Below are 15,482 nucleotides of genomic sequence, written 5' to 3'. Positions count from 1 at the left end.
AGATAGCTCTTGTAGCAGTGGCTAGTGTCTCCTAGTCCTGGCATACATATATAGATTTAAATGACAGTCATTTTTGTCCCACTCCTGCATGCCTATTCCAGGGAAATGGAAGCAAACATTTTAAGGGACAGTATGAAAATTCCTTATAATCTACACATTCTGTTCTGCCACATCAGCTCATCAGCCTACCCTGAATCTGAAGCCAAGGTATAAGAATGTGATTTACAAGATTACTATAAACACAACACCTACCTGGATACCAATCAGTCAGCAGGACATAAAGTTCTGAGGAAAATAGAAAACAATACAACTCTGATATCCTTATTGGCTCATTATTTCTGAATGACAGAACTTTTTCTTTAAGAGAAAATTCACAGAGCTTGAGGCTGTGTCTAGAAACATTAACCTACTGTTGATAATACAGCGCCAGTTTGGTATCCACAACAGATATGTCTAGGCAAAGCTACTTACAGAAGTCAAGTTGAAGAAAGTAAAGATGTCAAGCTAAAGCACACTGAAGCCTTGCATGGAAGCACTCCTTCAGAAGTACAGCAGCTTCTGTTTGCTTAGCTTAATTCCCCCTCAAAGGGATTAAGTTAAATCCAAAAAGATACTTTTATTTTTTAATAAGGGCATCTACAAAGTGATTTTATGTTCTTTAATGTTATAGCAGTAATTAATTTCTCTTAGCCATACTCAGTCCTCGTATGGTCTGCGATTACTTCGTTGCTACCACTCTCTGGCTATGTATGCCGTATGTCGTTGCAGCTCATGGAAAATAACTCATGAGGTACACAAAGTCAGGCAAGATTTTTCTGCAAGTTCATGCTGTCCTCCTTCTGGAACAAGAGAAAACTGTGGCAGAGTATTCAGGAGGTGACTCCTGATGGTTACACAGTGGCTTGACTTGTCACTTCAGCAGAACCAGCACCCACCATCACTGGGGTCCACATCCACAGTGAAATGCACTTTTTAATATCTGGAAACGTTTTCAGACATTTTTTCCTGCAGGACTAGTTAAACCCACAAGACAATTTTTTTTTTTTTTTTTTTTTTTTTTTTTTTTTATGTCACAAAGAAAAGGAAGACAAGATAATTAAACCTGCAAAATCCTACGTGAATCATGATCTGGGATTCATTCCAGTGTAGTATATTCAAAACCATGACCTGGGAATAACTCCTAACATGGAAAGCTGTTACTTTCGGTTTTCTTCTCCTCAATAGTAGGATGTATATAAAAAGTAAGCTAGTAATAACAGGGAGATAATCAGATGTTTCAAAAGGTTACTGAAAATGTGCATTTAAAGTGCCAGCCTGCAGGATCATTAGGTCAAGCAAATGCACTATATATGAGGGCTGATTATCTTCCCCTGGTTTCCCATAGAGGATACTAGGTTTTCTAAACCCCAAAGGGCTTGCTTCCAGAATTCAAACAATGCTACAACAGGAAAGTGAGATATTTCTCAATGCCCGTCAACTTAGTGTGACAGCATGACACTACTGAAAAAGAAAGATGTCCAGAGTAAGGGAATATACACAGAAATTAAAAAAATTTGTCAAGACACATACAGTAACATTAATTCCTGTCAAAACCTAGAGAAAGTAATTTGACCGGTATACTCTGGGACCACAGTTTGCTTCCATCCTGCCATTCCATTCTACTACTGCACTCTAATCTTCCCCTTCTTGTGGAACTTGCAATTTATAAACTTCCGTTGTACAGTACAAACATCTATAATTAGTCCCTAAGCGTGAGAAGTTGACATTTGTTCTATTTGGTTTTTATTTACTCCATTGGTCAAAAGACAATCAGTTTTCCAGCTGATCCTTCTGTGCACTGTAATGCTTCTCAGTTTTGTACCGTTGGCAAATGTCATTAATATACACATACTTTTTTTTACATAAGCCATTAATGAAAACATTTGATGGGAGTACTCTGAAGATCAACCTTGCAGGAACCCCCTGGTAAACTGTGTCAGACTCACAGACTCCCTGTCAGCTCTTCTTTAGTTAGTTTACCGCTATCACTAAAAAGTAGATTATGGCCTAGATTTGTTAGTAATTTGCCATAAGGCCAACAGAGCTCTGTTGAGGGCATAGGAGAAAGGAGATCTGACAACATTACAGGAACCCTTATTCAAAGTCTTCTCTCAAACAAGATAAAGAGTGATTTTTCTGATAATAATGGCTTCTCTAGTCTCTGTACACAGCCAAAAAAGCTCTGCCAGAAACAGGCATATATAATTCCTGCATTATTTATTATTTGTTCCTTTCCAGTTTTCATCAGCAGGTTGTGCAAGTTTCAGGTACACTCACACAGAGCTCCCCACCAGCCCCAGGCTCCAGCCTCCCAGGGCTGAGTCTTCCTGCACTCCCCTCCCATCCTCTGCCAGCCCAACTGGCACTCCACTTTTCAGGAGAAAGTGAACAGAAAAGCCTGTTTAGCATACAGGCTTCCCTGACAACTGAAACACCTTCTTCTTTGGTTATAAAATGGTGAGCTGGGGAAAGCCAGGGTCCTGCCATTAGAGTGGTTGTGCGTCAGCCCTGGAGGGGCAAAGGTAAACAGGGAGAATACCCATCTAGTATAGAGAGAGAAAAGCTCTCCTTTCCATGGACCTTTGCAGACACATGTAAATAGTTCTCAAGGTTCGATGTTCTATTGGTTCACCAAATTAATGTAATCTCTGTTCCGCCCCCCATTTGCTATTTATGGTAAATCCCCAGAATGTTCTCCCTTCCCCAGATTCCTATTGGCCCCAGTTTGCTGCATTGCTCCACCCCCACTACCCTATTGGTTTCCCCAGTCCCTAGCCACGCCTTTGCACCATTTTCCCTTGTTCTGGTTGGACCCTGACCCTCAGCTCCGCCCCTGTCACCCTGTATTTACTCCTGTGCCCTCAGCTTATTTTTGTATTCGTCCCTGGACCCCTTCAGTGATTAAACCCTTTGGGATATCCAAACAAGGATCCATCCCTCGCTCCTTTGTTGCCAGTTAGTTCTATTGGTGGTGTGCTCCGGGCCCTGAAGGTGCATTTAGGGATTCATTGTGGCACATGCCACGACAGTGAGTTACCAAAGCCTGAAGAATAATAAGAGATTCTTCTCAGACAGTGAGTGCCCTAATTGGAAAATGATGGTTAGAAGCACCTTGCTATACGACTGGAAACTAGCGGTCAAATATTTAAATTACCTGCTCAGTGGTTAAGTGTTTCATCTGGCTGCCCCACAAATTATTGTAGACTTATGATGAGTTTGTACTTGTGGAGATAACAATGAATTATTGGAATGCCACTTGGGATGAGGTCTCATTGAACACAGGCACAGGTGTGCAGACACACACTGCCCTCCCAGTCAAGGGACTGTATTTTAACAAGTGCTCAAGCAGAGCAGATTTGAAGAAGAAAGTTTAACAGAAAAAGCAGTATCTACCATATCAAGGGTACCCAGATTCCTCTGGTCCTTCAAGATTTTAATATTTTTCTCCCTTATATATATTTTTTCCTTAAAAGGGACATTTAAAGAGCCCTTCAAATGCACATCATGGCACACACTAGCCAAGGCTTTAAGCACAGCAAGGCAATGAAGAACAGTAATTTTCCTCTCTTGTGCAGAATCATTAAAACAGCTGTAAGCTACAATAAAGGTCATCTTGCACACACACTACTAGTCAAACAATGCACACAACATAATGACTGTTTTTGCAAGCTAACAGCTCTGCTTTGCTGTGCAGCATTAAAATGCACTTGCCCCAAACACCCCCAGTGGCCAAGCTACAATGACTGCCCCTCTGCTGGAGTCCCCACAGAGCAGGAGGCCGTGCTGGGGCACCCTAGCTGGACAGGACAAAGCAGGTGCTTTGAAGAAAGCCCAGCAGGCACTGTCTGAGCACCGCGGGGCCCAGCAGTGCGGCTCAGCACAGCTTGGGACACATAGCCACACAGCATTCCCAACCAGCAGGACAAGCCTGGCCAAAGCTCCCCTGTTAATGCCACAACAGAGAAAAACAGTACCTAGCATTTGATAGGTCTCCATTCATGTTGTTCAATGCTATCATATGAACATGCTGTGAGGCTGAAGCAAAAAGTAGAGGTTTATGCTGTAAGCACTCTTGCTGTAATTTTGTGTCCATAATACACATGCTGTGTTTACACCACCACACTAAAGAATTTCAGACTCTAAGGACTGCCTATGAAATAGATTTCTTTCTAATCATATTTGAACATGCCATCAAAATTTTCTGGTATTTATCTACCACATCTCTACCTGTGCAAGTTTTCTGACTGAATTATTTTCACAACTTAATTTTTTTCAGAAAGCAATTTTCTAAGAACTTGTAAAAGTGTCCAATGTTTTGGAGGAATACAAGCAGAAATATTTATTTCTATACACTCTGAAGAGGAAAACTGAAGCATTTTATTGAGAAAATATCACTGAATAGATACCAGTTGTTTCTTCTGAGGGTGAAAAATCCAGCAATGTGAATTACTCAGCACTATAGCTGTTTTTTGCCTTTCATCTCACTGACAGCATCAGTGACAGAATGACAACCAAAAAAGAGGGAGAAAGAGAGATAAAAGGACACAGAGATGTATTGCAACAACATTAGGTATACACAGGTTGAATATTGATGTGCTATGAGTATAGGATGATCTGGAATGACACAATCAGGAAAAGGCAATGCCAAGAAGGGTTTTTCTCCTTCTTATTAATTGATTATTCTCTTTGCTACCAGAGGGAATTTAGGCCAACACTGCTGCTTTCCTAGTAGAGACATGATGTACAGTAAAGGAGGATGTGGGGGGAAACACTGAAATAATTCAAACATCTACCTCCTTTTGTTTTTCTTAGGCATTGCACACTGCTATTGGTTTAATGTCTTAGTCGCTGCCTAATTGTGTCAAATTAACAAGACTCTCCTCTGCAGCAGCTAAATGCTGGCAGAACATAAATGGCTGCAAAAAAATGTGTAATATGTTCCACCTTCACAGTGGTCTAATGTATTAATAATTATGCAGAAATCAAATGTAATGTTAACTTCTTATGATAAAAAAGTATGTTAAACTGAGGACTTCTGTCAAAGTAAAAAACCCTTTGCTACTAAAAAGTGGTACTTTTTATGGTATAAACATTTGTCCCTTCCCCTGCCCCCTCTCCTCTTTGAAGCATCCTCAGTAATGTCAGAAGGTTTGTATGTATTTTACAGCACAGGAAGTTTTACTAGGAGGGAAGGAGAGGGGGAGGAGTGGCAAAAGCCCACATCACATGAGCCAAGGCAGGATCCACTTTCCAGACACATTCCCAAACTGCTGCATGTACGTACAGCAGCCTTCACACAGTGGCTCAAAGCTCCTGTCTTCTCCCATATTGCCAATGGCACAACAGCAGCAGCAGAGATTTGCATGTCTGAGCAGTCTTGCTTGCACAGAGAAATGCAAGGGGGAATATGTATGTGCTTTAAAATGCCCCTCTCCAGTAAGAAGGCCAAGAACAGAGGAGGCCATTTCACTTTATAAACAGGCCTGCTCAAAGCCTGCAGCTGGCAGTGGATGGCAGATGGACGTTTTCTTTCTGTCACTGCTTCTCCCACCAATGCAGCAGATTGAGAGATGTTGCCAGGCCGCCTCTGTCTCTGCCTACAGACCAAGATAAATTGCACAGAGGTGGGTGAAGAGCAGCAAGTTGAAGCAACTGAGAGCAACCTGTCTCCTTTCTGAAATACCTCTTCAGCTCCTACTTAGGAATATGCTGCATAGTAGAGTACATATTTTTTGATTTATTCATAAATTGCACCCTTTTACTAGCTATTTTTAAATATGTATCTAAGAAATCTGCACAATCCCTAAAATCTAGTATAATTATTATGTTACCATTATGGTAAGCAATTCCCACAGTAATCAAAGGAAATAGATCACCATCATGGACATTTCTTGTCATTGCAATAAGATTTTCAAAACATTTGATGTAAAACCAAAGCCTAGTTTCTCAAATGCAAACAGATACTGCCAGTCTTTTTAGAAATTATTCAACAGACAAACAAAGCTGTCGAATGAACTTAGATGTGCTCTGAAAAATACTGACTGGTCAGAGAGAACCAGATTTATTTTTAAACAGCTACTGAGTACTGAAATCAGCTTCATTCAGTGTCTGGTATTAAAGTGTACTCAGTAGCCTGCAATTTCTAACAATCTTTTGGTATCTGAACTTTTATGAAAATGTTCCCATGACTGTGGCCACCAGGCTCTTCTGACATTTTGTTACAGCAGCTGCTTCCCTCCCTCAGATGCAACAAAACAAGCAAAAACCTTATATCCCTTTTCCTAGCATGCTTCCATATGACTGCTCCCTGCAGAACTCCTGGAGCACTGGAATAGTAGGGGCAGAGGAACCCACCTTGAGGCTGGGAGCTGTTTTGCCCAGAACATTTTCTGACCCTTTCCCTAAAAGGCCTGGTCCTCCCATCACTTTCCCATTCAATTAAACAGTACTTTGATATGAAGAGGTGCTGATTTCAAACATTTCCTTGCTTGATTATGGCTTGCTCATCAGGAACAATTCAGTGATGGGGCTTGGATGGATTAACTTAGCTAACTTGCATATATATCTTAATGCAGACAAATGGTTTGTTTTGTTCTTATTAATACCAGCTATTATCTTTATTTCTGCTTTGACTCATATTCTGACTCTCAGTCAAGCAAGATTTCTTGACTGCAAAGATGACTGAGAAATTAGTCTTTACAATTTAATGGAACACGTATGTGTTTGCCTCAGTCTGATAATGTATGCAGACTGTTATCTTGATAATAGTGGAAGAACAGATTTCCTATTTGCAAATGACAGAAGGGGATAAACCAAGAGAAACTTGCATCATCCAGTGGATAAAGGACTGCTTTGCCCATTTCCATTTCCACTTTCACACTGCAGAAATTAATGCATTGGTTTTGAAGTATTTAGATGACCTCAGATTTAGTAAAACAATTTGGGGGATTTCTTTTAACAAAATGTAAACTTTGAACAAAATTTTACCTAGTATTTACTGGATAGGCAAATTTAGAGTTGCCATTTTTCACATAATACATTTCTGAACACTCTATGTAACCTACAGTAATTGATATAAAAATTATAGTTGACATGTACAAAATAAGTCCTAACAAATAGAGGATCCCCAAGAAAAATCTCCCAGGTTGTATTCAAACAACAAAACACTTCTGCAAAGTGTGTGGGACATTTCACACGTCTTGTTGTCACCATGCCAACAAACACAAAGAGAAAGAAACCCACAACTGGTGACCAAATACTTGGAAATATTATACAATAAATATTGCTATTCTCAAATTTACAAAGAAGCTCATAACAAACCAACAAACTAGTACAATGAGAAAAGGCTATCTACCAAAACAAAAATATTTTCTTCAATAGGCATCAAAAGTAAAGTATATTTACTAGCAAAGAGAACTACTATGTAGACATTTTTCACAGCTATCATTTTGATATAAACATTAATGTACTAAATTTGACAATGGAGTGTATTTGCCTATTTTAAAGCTGGAAGTTAGAAAACATGAAACATGCTTGCCTCAGAATAGTAAAACAAATCACTTGAAAAATCAGTTATCTCTCCTTTCACAAAAATATGTGTTTGCATGAACATCAAAAGTCAAGCAAATTAAAAAAGAAAAGCATAAAAAGGAAATTCTTACTTTAACTTCCACTGTCTTCCCACCTTGCTCGATATGCCTCTCAAGATATTCAGAAGACAGCAGGTCACTGCAGGAAGAAGAAAAAAAGAATCATAAGCCTTGCGCATGTGCTCTTGTACTCCCTCTCAGCAAGAACTGATTAAACATTTACATTTGAAAAGGGCAAAACCTGCAGGATACTTTTCCTAAAATGTTCATAAAAATCACTGAAACAACCATCTCCAATGGAGTTACACAGTACATGAAATACAGTGATTTTTAACAGCAGAAGGTAGGATAAGGAAAACTGAGGGGAGTTTCTTCATGGAAGGTTCAGAACCAGCCACTGACACTGATTGTAATTCAAGAGACTTTTCTATCTGCTGCTAAAATCAAACGGCATAGAAGTTAGGTGAACTTCAAAAAAAGCAAAAAACCAGAAGTATGGGAAACCAGTTGGAATCTAAGGGAAAATGGCAGCTGCGTTGGCAGGCTTCAAAGAACACGATGGCACAACAGTGACATGACCTGGTAAGGCCAACATGGTGAGCTCAGGTCCACAGAGCACGGGCAGGCAAAGCTGTGGGCCCCACGAGCTGCAGCCCAGGCAGGTTCACAGCACAGGTGTACACACTCCCTGGGAGCCCTGAAGCTTTAGCAACGCCAGAGGAAAAGGCTCTGGGCAATCCCTGCCTCCGAGTACACAAGGACTTGGAACAAACACCAAGGAGAAAGAACAATCAGACCTGAGGCAAATAGATATAAATTAAATGCAGACTGTATTTACCAAGCCACTCAAATGCTAAATCAAATTATCTTCCTCATAGTTATTTTCTAGTCAGGCAAATCAGAGAATCACAGAATTGGTAAGATTGGAAGAGACCACATTATCTACATCATAAATTTCACTAAGCATGTTCAAAGGCTACAAAATTTTACTGAGATTAAATCAGCATAAAGTCTTGCTATTGTTCCACCTCAGTGACAATTAAACTGGAAAAGATAACAAATTGGTAAAGAAAACCTGACAAAAGGCAGGTTGGCCACCAGGGCAGGAGGCAGTGAGCATACACCTGCTCAGCATAAGAGGCAAAAATGTAGTATTTCTCCTCCAAACAGCAAAATACCTGAGCTTAGACATGAACTGACCTGATGAGAGAGGGCAGGAGCAGCAGAGCAGCACCGAGGGCAGTGGCTGCTCAGCTTTCCAGAGCTTCTCCCTGGCCAAACAGGCAACAGGACCATGGATGTTTTTGCTCACAGAGACATTGGTAACTCCCCATGAGTGAGCCTTAAGCAGGACAAAGATGGAAATATGGGTCCTTCAATATCATCTCTAAAAATTACCAGCCTGATATCTGCATTAATTACCCAGGCACAAAACCCAGGAGCATTCCGATGAAATATGCTGATAACATTAAATTGGAAAGCATGGAGAATAAAAAAGATTGAAAAAACTCCCATAGGAAAGACCTGGATGATCTTCAGGTCTAGATATTTGAAATAGGATCAAATTCAAATGTACAAACAGCAAATTTATGCACTTAAGTGCTGTAGGGAATTTCTATTACATTTTTTGGAGGGCCTGGTTTATAAGGGAGACATGACCACACTAGTTTCTGGCAAAATGATTTGGCAGATCAATAGAATGTCTTCCTGGAAAACACAACTGTCATCTCAGAATACATCAAAGATGTATTTCCAGTCAAACTGAGGTATGATTAATATCACTGCCCAAAGGAGATCTTTTTTCAAATACTGCAGACAGGTACTGGACAGCTTTACTTACTAAGTTCCATTACCTGGGAACACAGAGAGGCTCCTGAAGTCTAGCAAAAAATTGAGTTGTGGGTGAATGTGAATACACCACCATCTACACACCAAGATACAAAAGCAACTAATTAGGCCATAGGAGATACTGGCAGAACCTCAAAGGTATAAGGACTGTCAATGAGCTAGTGGAAACTGGATGTTAAAAAAAAAAATACTTTGTATCTAAATGTAAGGGACACAGGCAACAAAATGAGGGATGCTAACGAATTTCTGAATGAGAGCATCCCTGGGACAATTGTCCATGGAGGTGGGATTTCCTCTGACTCAGTGAGTTGACAGCTGGTTGCTGCTGGAAGCAGGAAGTCTCAATGCCCCCCCAGGAGCAAGCTCTGAACCTACCTTGTGTCAGCACAAACACTCATCAAAACACTCTCCGTGTCAGAGCTAACACTCATCAAAATACCCTTGGTGTCAGCACTGGCATTCATCAAGGTACACTTGGGAGGGTTCAACAAAACCATGTTTTTGCTGCATTGGATAACTGAAATCCCTTGAGAAGAGCTGCAATCAGCTCCAGAGCTGATGCAAAGGAGGGAATGAGCATCTCTCAATAAGGATGAAAGAGTGAGTGACTCCCTTGGCCACTGCAGAACCAGCATGAACCCCTTTAATTCTGGTCAGGCCCAATATCTATATTGATGCTTTGCACAGCTGCCTGCACATAACCCATTATTGAGGAGCACCTAAAAGAGATGCTGTTGAGTTATTGATTATAACACTCCGATTCCTCTTAGAAATGAATATTAAATATTTAGGATATTCATGCCCTGAGAGAAGCTCAAAGACTTCTATGAGGTCTTGTATGCATTTTCCAGATTTAGTAATTTAGACGTATGTTCTCTTAAGATATACTCAGTTTAGCTTGCTGAAGTTAGTTAGATCGTTTCCCAGCATTCACCACACTCTTTCAGCAAAAGTTTATGCTTCCATAACTTTAATAAAGACTCCTTTATAGCTTAGGGCTCTACTTTTACTCTTCATTATTTCAGGGGGACAAAGGTTTTTGTGCCAAGAAAGATGCAATAGATTATAAAATGTAAGATAGTAAAGTAAGTATATAGTACAAAAACTGAGATCAAACAGAATGGCTTAACTTGGGGACGCTTTACAGTTGTATTTGGAGGGATGACAGGGAGAAACACAGGTTCTTTTCATGTGGGTCTAACAAAATTACTGCTTTTTAAAGGACACTGCTGTTAATATTTTAATGTTCTGGAAGATCATAGGTTCTCAAAAATCTGGAAATTGTGTCTGGTATGGGAAAACAAAAAACATTGATCATTCTCTGCCTTGTACAACACAAGAATTAGAAGGTAAGAAAAGAAGTCACTAAGCTCAGAACTAATTAAAAAGAATCTTTTCTGGCATAGCTGCTGATTATGTTCAACATATTGCAGGAAAGCATAAATGCTAGAGTTTTGTACTAGGTCAAGCTGGGAATGGACAAGTTAGTGGATGTGACTGGGAGCTGCCAAACACACAGACAGCATACCTAACTGTAAGTGTTGGAGTTCTGGAAAAGAGCTCTGGAGAAGTCTCATACACACTTGCTCAGCTCTTCCCCTTTTCCCTCACACCATGGGCCCTGGGCTACTGGGAGTGGGCAGCTGGCCAAGCACCCCTCTGACCTGGCCTGGGCTCTCTGCCTGCACCTTGCAAGGGTCCTGTTTCTCCTCAGGATTGTACAGTGTCCCGAGGCATCCAGCTCCAAGGCTGCTGATGGCCAGACAGCTGCTCTTCTCCCACCCACCACCCCAGGGATGGACACACCCAGCTGTTCAAGTTGTATTTACTTTCAAAGTAGACCAAAAGAACAATTCCTAAACAGGTCCATCCATTTTGTCTTCCTGCTCAGTCCTCACTTTGAGGACAAAAGGGCTGGAAACAGCTGGGGAGCTGCTGGCATTCCCACCCCTCTCAAGGACTGTCACAAGTGTCTTGATTCCTGAACTGAGCCCGTCTGGAAGGGAAACACCACGAGGTCGCCTGCCTGCACAGCTCCTGGGGACTAAGCCCACAGCTTGCAGAGAGACCACAGATCTGAAATGTAGAGACAATTTTAAAGTCTATCCTAAGTAACATGGCGGGATACATCAAAGAATATTTTATCAGTAGAAAAACCCATAAATGAAGTCATGTTACGTTTTATTATCATGATTCACAGCACTGAAAATATCATAAAAAACACAACACTCTTGTAGATCCAATAACACAACCAATGCTATTAAAAACTAAGCTACAAACTCACCATTATACATAATCTTAAAAACTCAGGCCAAAAGGCATCACCTCCTAGGTGGAGTCACGTTTTGTCTGCAGTAACAGTACAGGCATAAAACTGCTAAATTTAATAGAAGACCTTTCTTTAAAACAAACAAAAATCTAGATTAAAATACTTGTGAGACATGATTGAAATTATTTAAGCAAAATAATACAATAAGCATTAAAATAATATGCATTTCAATATAAATAAATAAAAAACAACTTTCCTATGGTAGAAATAAAATGGAAATAATTTAGCTTGCCTGCTGATCTATCCTAGAAAACACCTTTGTCAGCTTCAGTGGCAGTTTTAGGATTAATTATAAATAAAACTGGCATTTAAAAAAAAAAAAAAAAAAAAAGATGGTGAAAAAAATCTTAGAAACACAAGGGATGGAGAAAATTGCAGAGAAAAAAAACACCAACACTCTAATTGACAACACTGCAGAATGAGATTTTCAGAAATATTTGCTGAGGCATTGGTACAAAATTTTTGAAAAGGCATGGCAAAAACCATGCATATGTTAAGACTTAAAAATAAAACATTTCACAGGAAAAAAAAGCACATGTGATCTCTTGCTTTTACAAGGAAAAACACTGCTATGCTAATAATGGCAATTCTCTTGTCAGAGGTCTGTTATTTCAGTGTACACAAATTAAGTATCATTTTGTTTACAGCAGCAGCATTTTTGAAGCATTATCTAAAGTCCATATGAGCCTATCCCATATGGACTCAATAGCGCAAGGGCCAGAACAAAAAAAATGTGCAAGCTCCTCTCTGCTCTTCCAACCTTCCCAGTCACACAAGAGGCAGAAGCTGGGGGAATTTTATTACAGCATAGGCCCCCAACTAAGGAAATTATCCTTATCCAAGATCATGAATATACACACACTTAAATTCTACCTTGAATCAGCTGCAGCAGTTATACATGAGGTTTACCAAAACAAACTTGGGATTTGGAGCCCAGGAAAACAGATCATCTTTGGATATAGATGGATTCCCCAGCAGAAAGAGGCTGTTTCAGGAAAAAAAACAGTTTTAAAAAATGTGGTGGCAAAAGAAAAGAGGACAGAACATGTCAAGTGTTTAAAGAAACAGAAAGAAAAAAACCAAGAGATTACAAAGCCTTTCAAGTGAACAAAAATGGAAAAAAGAGGAAATTTTAAAAAAAAGAAGGAGGTTTGCATTTGAATATGGGAAAAAAAAAAAAAAAAAGCTGGGAAATATCCCAGTAAATTTAACAGAAACATTCAAACAGAGAAGGAAAATGCCTGTCACCAGCTTCTGAACAAAAATTAACTCTCCAGATTTAAGAAACTGAAAAGCCTAACAGTTACAGAAGAATAAGAGCAGAAATTATAGGTTGCTCTTTAGAGACCATAGAAAGAATTAGAAAGTTAGGAAAGGTAGAAATAAAGAGAATTCATAAACATAGTCCTAAAGTGTATCTTTGTCAGCATCAGCATTATAAATAAAATAAATGACTGGCTTAATGATAAACTGATATCATTTCTGTGTCTCCTTGAACACTGTAGAAATTCTATTTCATTTATTCACCCTCATTTGTCCCCACAACTCTCTATGATGTACACCTGAAATTTCAGATTAAATATGGTGCCAGACAAGAACATCAAATGAGAGATCTGAGGGAAGATGCATTACTGAAAAGGAAGACAAGGTTTTCGTTGAAATCAGCAGAAAGGTCTGGATGGGCCAAATGCCAGCAGGAAATTACCAACAGACATATGGAGACCTTCAAGAGAAAATAACAGGTTCAGGGAAATGATGGAGACTAAGAGATAGATGCCATATCAACGGCACAATTAATGCTAGCCCATGGGGCAGAGCCAGCTGTGAGAAGGCTGCAACATCATCTTGAGAGGGATGCAGTAAGAGGAATGGGCACTGTCAGGGTACCAGGCACATGAAGATGAGGAAGCTTCCCATAAAATGAAATATTTTACCCCAGTGGTGTACATCCTCTAACAAGTATTAACAGAAATAATAGCTATGGAAGGAGTGGGTATCAGAGGACATTTTTAGTACAGCCCATCTTCTACACCAAGGAAGATAAGGTGAGTTGATTGTCGTAAAACAAAGGGCAAGTGTTGCATTCCAGGGCTGCAGGATCATGTCCAGGGAGGCTACAGTTACCAGTGACCAGCACGGGACTCCAATAAGACAGATTTCTGCTCAGGAAACCATTTATTCAGCACAGGAACACACTCAGCTTAGACCCAGAGACAGAGAGCTCCGAACGAGGCTAAGTGCTGGGTTTTGTGGGACAGAACCAGGGTGGAATTTAAGGTCAGGGTCTAATAGGGACAGAGCAAGTGAGAAACCCCAGGGGCTCAAACCCAATCAGAACTCCCTGGGCTGCCACCCCATGAGGGTCCGGAGTGGAGCAATTCTTCCTGGGCTCACAGGGCCCATCCTCTGAGGCAGAGAGATTGAATTTACACTTCCCAGGCCTTAAAGCCACACCTCTCACATTAACAATGCTTATCTGAAACTGAATATTTGCCTCCCTGGGCAGGGGGCACCTCAAAAGCAAGAAAGTGGAAAACTATGAGGGAGAACGGAATGGATGCTTCTATCTGCTAGTCAGTAAGAGTACAGAGGACAATTTGTATTATCTTGCATTACACTCTAGTCCTGGAACATTTTCAGTATCAAGTCATGAGCTAACTGAAACATACAGCAAGATAAACTCAAAAAAAGCCACTTAGCTGGCAGATTTCTGTATCTCACTACATGGGACATTTTAATTCTCCTTTATCCTCATGCCTACCCAGAAACTGCCTCTCTGCTCATACATGATCTTTCTTTTCACTTCAGGGGGGATTAACTATCTCCATACTCAAGGAACGAATATGCTTTAAGAGCCACAGCTCTGAAACTTTCATCTCCTCCCTCCTATCAAAAGAATTGATGAACTTCTTTTTATGTGGATGGCTAATTTAATTAATAACTGTATCTGTTAAGTTAGCCAACTGGACTAATCAACCAGAATTAGATAGCTTCTCATAGATATGGCAGCAATTTTTGGTGTCTACTGAGAGGAAGGAAAAAAACAACTGAGAAAAACAGAACCAGTTCTTCTCTACACAAATTGAAATTTTACCCCTTTTAAAAATATTCTTATCATACTTTTCTGTCCTTGTTGCAGCTAATATGAAAGAGAGAATGGAGTAAGAAATTTCTTGATTTTTTTCTACTCCTGTTAATTATTTAAGGCTTTCTTCAAAAAGAAATTAGGGACTTAAGAATGCCTTGGGTTCTCAAATGCTGAGTACTACCCGCTCTAAGTCCTTTCCTGGAGTTTAATTTCACATTTCACAAAATTACACAACTTGAATCTCTGATGATGTTTCTTCCAAATACTAACATTTGCTCACTTTTTTCCTTTCCAGGACTTCTCACTTTGATCCCAAATGCTCTGACTTAAAAACACACTTAGTCCTTTATTCCTTAATGCCCTGCACTCTAGTGCAGACTGCTCTGCAGCTCTGCAGGGCCTCCATCTCTGGCTTTAGAGAAGAACTCTCGCAGTTCTGCCTTACAAACAGCATGTGCTTCATTTCTGAATTGGCTTCGTTTCTTGATGGGAAAAGGTTTAAACAGGTTGAAGACATTCTTCCTTAGTTTCACCAAATTTCTATTACACATTATTTGCATAAAAAAGGAGAGAGTACACAAGAATAGCT

At 40.0% G+C, this 15,482-nt stretch overlaps 1 protein-coding gene across 5 annotated transcripts in view; it reads right to left on the bottom strand.

Annotated features, from left to right (window-relative positions):
- The window catches only part of ADAM22 (ADAM metallopeptidase domain 22), a 128,099-nt gene that overhangs the window by 61,876 nt on the left and 50,741 nt on the right, over window positions 1–15,482 (bottom strand). For all 5 annotated transcript variants that reach the window (XM_058833142.1, XM_058833138.1, XM_058833139.1 and 2 more), the window contains exon 4: window positions 7,701–7,767. In XM_058833142.1, the coding sequence (XP_058689125.1) occupies window positions 7,701–7,767 (67 nt within the window). The remainder of the gene's footprint in view (window positions 1–7,700; window positions 7,768–15,482) is intronic.

Source organism: Poecile atricapillus, chromosome 2, assembly GCF_030490865.1.
Source record: "Poecile atricapillus isolate bPoeAtr1 chromosome 2, bPoeAtr1.hap1, whole genome shotgun sequence".
In the NCBI taxonomy this organism is placed as follows: Eukaryota; Metazoa; Chordata; class Aves; order Passeriformes; family Paridae; genus Poecile; species Poecile atricapillus.
Note: the sequence above shows the minus strand (reverse complement) of the source record. Positions and strands in the feature narration are given on the sequence as shown.